This window comes from Nothoprocta perdicaria, unplaced genomic scaffold (assembly GCF_003342845.1).
Source record: "Nothoprocta perdicaria isolate Ctin4 unplaced genomic scaffold, notPer1 scaffold_200, whole genome shotgun sequence".
Classification (NCBI taxonomy): Eukaryota; Metazoa; Chordata; class Aves; order Tinamiformes; family Tinamidae; genus Nothoprocta; species Nothoprocta perdicaria.
The window spans coordinates 157,646-165,128 of record NW_020455206.1 but is presented as its reverse complement, the minus strand read 5'-3'; the positions used below and the strand labels follow the sequence as shown (position 1 = coordinate 165,128).

Sequence of the window (7,483 nt, the reverse complement as noted above, 5' to 3'; positions counted from 1 at the left end):
ACAGCACTGCCGACTTCTGTCTGCTGCCTCTCTACCTCAAACAATAGAAACACCCACACAAGGGTTAAACACCAAAAGTTGAGTACCTGCCTCTGCCCTCTTCAGCGCTGGAAAGCTGAGGTAATGCTTCCAGTGATGGAAGTCACGCTGATCCCACTAAAGATGCACAGCTGGAAGACATTTAAAGGCAAACAGCTCACATTTAGCTGAACATATAGAATATAAAAGGACAAGAACAATTAGTAAGAAGGCTGGAAAAGGCTTGTTTTCTCCYAGCCTGGTGGGTGTAAAGGGTCATTTGCTCTCTAACAACTGTAAAAGGCAATACTTCAGTGTTTTGGATCACTTCTTCCTTTTTTTTTTTTTTTGGAAAATTAGGATCCCCAGGTAATTAGAGATTTAGACTGAGACTTTTTTAAGCATTAGCAGAAGGCACATATTGTTATGGATAACCCCCTTTTTCTTGCCTTGCAAGAAGCAGCAATTAAATACAGAATATACAGAATAGATTATTTACAGAGTGTCTTTTTTTTTTTTTCTTTTTGGCTACAATTCCTGACACTTCCTTAACCACAGATAAAAGCATCTGGGTCCTCTTGCATCAGATCAGGGCCAGGCAGAAGTGACCTCACTCACATGAAGAGCCTGCCTGATCTCCTATATATCTGAATAGTCAGTAAGAAGTGAGAGGAAAGACAGGCCATCTGCAAAGKGCTCCTGTCTTTCCCCACAAATGACAAAAGGAGGCTAAAGCATCACCCTGAGACTAGCTATCTGCAAGGTGTTCAGGATATGAARGACAAGCACCTGACAAGATACATGGGCCCGAGCCCCTGAAGCACTCTGTGCATTTGCAAATTAGCCTGAGATTGTCTTTGCAGAATCTAAAGAAGCTTGGTTGGATGAGGATGGACCTTTCCTCAGGACCACCCTTGGGCTGGGCTGCTCTTCACTGGGGTGAGCAGGGAAGCATGGACAAACCAGCCCATGACTGTTCTTTGAGATGAATGACTAAATACTCTGGTGACAGACAGCAGGAAATATGGCCGGGCTTGTTCCCAATCAGCACCTCCGTACGTCCAAAGAAACCTTGTCACAAAGAGGAGGGCACCCTGAACTGCTCCRTGAGACAAAACACTGCAGAGGTAAGGGCTGCGTGCTGGCGGGCAAGGAGCTTGGCACTCACAGCCTGGTAGCCCTGCCTGAGCACCTGGTGAACGAGCTGAACCAAGTGGTGGTAGGTGTCTACCACCGCTGTGAGTATGGCCACAAGCTCGCTTTGCCTCTGCGTGCACAGCTGGCAGTGTGTCACCTGAAAGCAGGCCGCTGTCAACCGCACCAAGTCATCAAACGTCACTCTCAATGCATCCTGCAGCTCCTTAAGGGGCTGCTCTGTTTTCAGGAGTTTCTGGCAATTGGATAGCAGGTCCTGGGAGGCTGATCTAAGCGTGTCTTTGCTCTCAGAGCTGTGGTCTGCACATTTGTCTTGCACGTGTGTTGTTTGGTTGCCAGAGAGCTTTCCCACAACCTCGTKAAGTTCTGCAATGTAGGTTAGGAAGCAGGAGCAATCTGTGAGAAGCTCAGAGGAAAAGCTCATCTGTGCTTGTGCCTTCAACTTGGCCAAGGCCTGGATGCAAGGGTCCAGCCATGCCTTATCTCTAGCAGTAACATCTGGGTGACTGTCCACAGGGGTGCCAGGAAGACTGTGGATGGTGGCTGGTGGGGTGGTGAGGGGACCTAGAGACTGGCTATGTGTAAGAACAGTGTTTTCATGTTCCCCCTCTTTTTCAGGCCAATGGAAGCAGCTAACATAGGACAACTGACAGCTGCACTTGTCCATCTCAAGCTGTGGTGGAAATGTGTTCTTCATGTTGGAATGACCCAGAGATCTGGTCATGATGTGGCTGGGAGGTGTCTGCTCATCCTTCTTGTCATTAAAGCAAAGGAAATTTGAAGCCCTGTGGTCTGCTGTGGTCTTCCCCAGAGAGTCCAAAGGAACTGAGTCTGAGGGAAACGGAAGCCCTTGGGATGGAATTAAATGACAGTCTTTCTCCAGTACTGCAGCTTCTTCTCTGTGAATAGGAGTCTGACTGTGCTCAGACTGCTTGTAATCCACATTTTCTCCATCTTTTCTGAGAGCTTCTTCATCTGCCCCCTGACTGTTTACCAACTCTTTTTCAAAGGCTGGTCCTGCTGAAGGTGTTTGTGGCTCCTGTTTGACAGTGTCCCCAAGGTATCCACTAGTCATGTGAGCTGTCTCTGAAGAGTCCRAAAGTCTGAGTGGGTTGCTCCTCCTTTCCTTAGTTGGGTTTGGTGATGTGAGACCTGTTTGGACCCCAAATGAGAGGCAGGAGATATGAGTTATAACCCCTGAAGTGCCACTGCAATCTGTTAACAGTTGGGTGACATTTGGAAAGTCCATATGATTTTTGCTGTGTGCCTTGCAAAAGGTTTCCTCGCTTACAGCCTTTCTGTTTTTCACCTGAGACAAAYCTATGTCACACTGTTTTTCAGCAGAGCTGACAAAATCACATCTTCCTTCTTCAAAGGGAGCAGGAACAAGCTCTCCACATGCTTCTTCTTCCCCTGCTGCAGGTAGGAGATTTAACTCCAAGGTCATACCACAGGAAGATGTGGCAGAAGGGCACATCATTTCCTGGCTCTGAAATTCAGCTTCACTGTTGACCTTGCAGTGGTCTTCCATCATTTCAGCTGTCTCTCCACTGGCTTTACAACTTTTCTCACTTTGCCACCCAGTTYTTAACTCACTGTTGGAATCTTTCGTAGGACTTCTGCTTTGCTCCCCGGGAAGGTGTACAGTTTCCTCCCACGGTTGGAAAGGTGCATATACAGCACTTGCAGGATTGAGGCCACTGTCCACACATCCAGCAGTGTCTGAGTTCTCTTCCCTGTTCTGGTCAACCTGTAGGTGAATAGCTGAAATGGAAGGAAAAACCAAGTCAGTCACTGATTTTGTTTCCATGGCGTCAGGTTCCATTTCCATCAAGTCAGCTGATGGGTTTTTGCTTGCAGTGTCTCTCTGGGCCTCTATATCGGTGTGAGCTCCYGCTTCTGTGTTCGTCTTGATGTTCTCTGAGGAAGGTGGATCTGGAGGCTGACCAAGGAATGATGAGTATGACCATGGGCAGCTCTTCTGAGAGTCTGGTGAAGTCAATGGGAAAGTGATCTGCGAGGTATACTCGGTTTTCAGGAAAGATCTCCTCTTCCGCTGGCTCTTTGCATAAGTCATGTCTTTCTCCGTCCTGTGTTTTTCCCTTGTTGTCTGTCTTGACATCACGTTTTCTGCTAAGCTATAACACCATGGTTTCTTTAGGATGCAGGAGGCATTTTCTACACTGTTCCAGGATGTGAGGCTATGGCCTGCAGGTAAGGACAGAATATGGGGGTAAGGAAGTGGCTMTGAGCAGCAGAACACATGAGCATATGTGCCTGTGGCCTAAAGATCTCAACACAAGTCACGGTTATGGGTGTACATGTTCAATAYCAGCAACTGGCTCCAAGTACCAAGGGAAGGTGTCTKTTATGGTATGATCAGTCATGTGCTTGCAACCATCTGTACCAAAAAAGAGAGGAGTCTGGAACTGWGACTACAAAGACTATTATGAATCTCCTTGCTTGAATAGCTTGCTGGGGTCACTTCATCTAACTGCAGATACAGCTATAATTTGTAAATTTAAAAAGGTGTTTTTTGTGGCAAACTGCAGAAAGCACTGTTCAAGAGTGGCAGATTATTAATCTTGAATAGAAGCATTAACAGAAATTCCCAACCTAAACTCTGGGCCTTTCCTCTGGGACCAGTGCTTGAATGTTATGTGGAAATACCTCTGTAAAACTACAGTTCTGACCCTTATTGAACACCCACTATCAGCTTGGCAAGGAATAGAAGCTGTGTTTAAAGCTCCACTAGAATTCTAGGGAAATCTATGAAAACCTGAAGAGGAGATGGTCCCTCCAGTATGATGGACATAGTAACTAATCAGAGGCCAATCAGAGAAAGCAGAAAAGGTSAGGCCAGGAAAACACGCGCAGGGGACCCGGGAGGTTTACCTGCTAGAGCGTCCGGAGGGCTCAGTCTATCCGCGGCATCGTAGAACTCCTCCTCGGAGCTGGTGTCCCCAAAGCCCGGCGGAGGGTCCAGCACGAGGTCGCTCACCTCGGCCATCTGGTCCGACCTGTGGAGTACACCCCCCTGGGCAGGCACTTCTCCCCAGGAGCTTCTTCCAGGGCCGTCCCGCACGTTCCTGTCCGCTCTGCCAGCAGGGGATGTGCTGCAGCAAAGGCTGTAATAGCCCATGGCATTTCTCTCAGACAGCTGGGTCTCCAGCACAGAGGCACCCATGTCCTCTCTTCTCTGCTCACAGTGCCTGTGTTCAGAGCTAGGTTCAGCTGCTTCTGGTGCCCGAAGGAAACAGAAGTCGCTGGCTTCTGTCCTGCTGGAGCCCTTTGAAGCATCAATGGGGAAGAAGCTCTTGTCTGGGCTGTTCATCTCATGCACTGTTGGCTTATAGAAATGGAAGAACTCTGGCCTAGAAGAAGAGAAGGCTTCCAGCTCATCTTCCTCCAGTGCATCCATAGAGTCACTCGAGCCACTTGTCTTATACCCTCGGCTCTCAGTGTTGGCTGAATCTGAAGCTTCTGATGTGCTGTCTGTTGCATTGTCAGACTTGTTGCTTTGTTCACCCCCTCCTGTTTTGCGTTTTATGCTGTTTCGCTCTAGGCTGTGGAGATCTTCTATCTCCTCCTCCTCACACACAYTGTGGGCACTGCCATGTGGTGCAGGCATGTCCAAGCAGTGCTCCGAGGAGGAATCGAGCTCCCAGGAGTCTTCGGAGTCACTGCAGATTCTGGATTCATACCCTGAAATTTAAACATACACGAGCCTGCATTTAGCTGAGCAAGGAGGAACACTCAGACAAACTCAAGGCCCAGTGGTCTCTGCCCTCATTACTGCTCCACAGGAGCYAAGATGAAGATACAATTTCAAGTGTAGGACCATAACTTGGGAGATATGGCTTGGTCCTTCCTTCCTGCTGCTTTGTCTAGTTTTACTGCACAGAGTATATATACAGAGAGACAATGTCTCTCATGTCCTTCATTACAATACCCTTACATGGAGATGGAGAGGAATGCCTAGGCCCCAAAGCATTAAAGGGTGAATATTGTATTTACAATCTGCATTGTTGCTTCACAGGCTGCTCCTCAATCCCTGAGGTTTCCTGATTTTGAACCTAGCCTTGGTCTTAATAGCCTCCAACATCTCCAGTTCTCCTGTGCRCACTATCAATGATCAGCTCAGAGGTCTCAGCGAAAAGTCCTGTCTCCCTAAAGTTCTTCCAGGGCCCCTGCACAGAGACAGGGTGAAGCATGCCTAGGCAGCTCAGCTGATCCCAGCAGACCCCTGAAGAATCCTGTCACTTAACAGAGAAAGCATAAGAAAAACAGTCAGGTGATTATCTGAAGTCTCAGTCTGCAGCAGCTGGTAGGTGGCGGTTATCCTCACTGTGGACAGGACATCATGAGARAGAGAGACCATTGTCTCCTCTCTGGAGAAACCAACAGAGGGCAGGTGGTTAAAAAAGTTAGAAACGGAGCACAAGGGCTTCGTTACTCATCTGCAGGTTCAATGATAGATCCAGCCTTCATTTCTTGTGGAGAGAAAACAAGCATTGCTGGCTTCCCTGTTGCTGTCCAAATTGTTTGGGTCTGGTGGAAATCTGGTAGGGCCCATACCAAAACTGACAGTCTCATGAGTAAGGGCTACTGTAAGGGCTGCTCTCAACCCAGGGCTACTATTCTGGAATACTGGAAGGGAACAGCATAGAGTTGCCCCCTTGGCAAAAGATTTCTTTTTGTTTTTTTTTTTTTACCTTCTTCTGTTGAAATACGGTGGAGTTGCTGCTTTTTCTCCCCCCAAGTGAATATGGAGACATTTGCATCCACAAACAGCCTGTAGTAGCCACTGATGAGGCATACCAGGTCTTTTGCACTGTTTGATTCCAACAGCAGAGTCAGCAGCTTTTGTGGCGCATTGGGAGAGGAAGAAAGAAAAGCAAAGTAACATTAAAAAAGGCAAACACCATTTGTGCTGCAATCTACAGGGGCGTGCTGTACTGTAAGAAGGCATTGACATTCCCTSTTTCCTATACTACCCTCTTTGCAGAACATCCTGATTATGCATGAAGCACAAAGAATGAGTATTTTTWAATTTTTGTTACTGTTGTTGCATTTTTGTTTTTTTGAAATGTCTGGTTTATCAAGGACACCAGGAGGAATCAGTTTTCTTCCATCATTTTGTGTTCTTCGTAAGTTCTTTCCTTCTGAGTCTGTTCTTAGTCTTTACCATTAGGGACACTTTTAGCTAGGGTGCTATGTTTTGAAAAAAGCGTGGTGAGAATGACACCCCTTGCCCCTTGTTCTCTGGCTCTGACAGATCCACATGCTGCCATTGTGAAAGCACCATTACCTTCAGATCCTGCAAGTAGATTTTCACCATGCTCACTTTCTCAGACTCCGCTGTAAGCTCCAGCCTGCTGATGTTTGCAAACTCTGCCAGACTTGTAATGATGTTGAGCTTATTATTGATAATCTGGCTCACCCCATACTTGGCTCCAACCAGCAAGGCAACGTACGATTCTCTGTCCTGGAGCTATAGGGAGAGAGGTTAAATCAAACTTCAGCTGGAATCTCAGCAGGATGATCTGCTGGTTGTTCATCTGSGTTGCACTGGCACTTGTCAGCCATCTATTATTGTATGGTACCTTTTGACAGATACCTGTTATAATTGGAAATGGCTATTGGCTGCAAAGCAGAGTTCCCCATTTCTTATAGGTCATCTTTCCTCTGGAGTCTTTCCTCTGACTTGGGTACTGCCAGTTTTCCTCCTCCTCCAAGATACAAGGCTCTGGGACATGCAGGCAGGTAAGTGCCTGCACTTAGTGGATAGCACTCAGTGATGCACTGAGTGGATAGCAGCATGTTGCTGCAGGAAGTGTCACCGGTTGGGCTGTGCATGATGAGCCTGCCAAGACCTCCTGGAACAGGACAGAGCTTAGGTGTGCTCAGGAAGGCAGACTAAAGCAGCTTGCAGAAAAGGCTGCYGCAAATCAAGACCTCTAACATGTTCCCTTCAACCCAAAGCAACCCAGGGCTGCAGCCTGGTAAGGACTTAAAGAAACTGGCTCGTTGTAAACATTGTCAGACAGACACTGTGTTAAAGAGGAGTCCAGTATATAGAAAATTTAAGTGAAGAGTGCAGTTTGTTTCTTTTCAGCCAAATTTATAGACACAATATGACATCTGGCTTCTTTCTGCCAATGTATACTGTTTTCTCCTGTCTACCAGGAGACACTGATAAAAAGGTCTGTGGTTTCCTTCCTTCCTTCCTTCCTTCCTTCCTTCCTTCCTTCCTTCCTTCCTTCCTTCCTTCCTTCCTTCCTTCCTTCCTTCCTTCCTTCCTTCCTTC

At 47.3% G+C, this 7,483-nt stretch overlaps 1 protein-coding gene across 1 annotated transcript in view; it reads right to left on the bottom strand.

Annotated features, from left to right (window-relative positions):
* Positions 1-1,093: 1,093 nt before the first annotated feature.
* FRMPD1 (FERM and PDZ domain containing 1) overlaps positions 1,094-7,483 on the bottom strand; it is a 27,398-nt gene continuing 21,008 nt past the window's right edge. The window contains exons 13-16 of the mRNA XM_026038074.1: positions 6,485-6,667; positions 5,889-6,036; positions 4,069-4,878; positions 1,094-3,381 (exon numbers count right to left, since the gene is read on the bottom strand). Of these exons, the coding sequence (XP_025893859.1) occupies positions 1,094-3,381; positions 4,069-4,878; positions 5,889-6,036; positions 6,485-6,667 (3,429 nt within the window). The remainder of the gene's footprint in view (positions 3,382-4,068; positions 4,879-5,888; positions 6,037-6,484; positions 6,668-7,483) is intronic.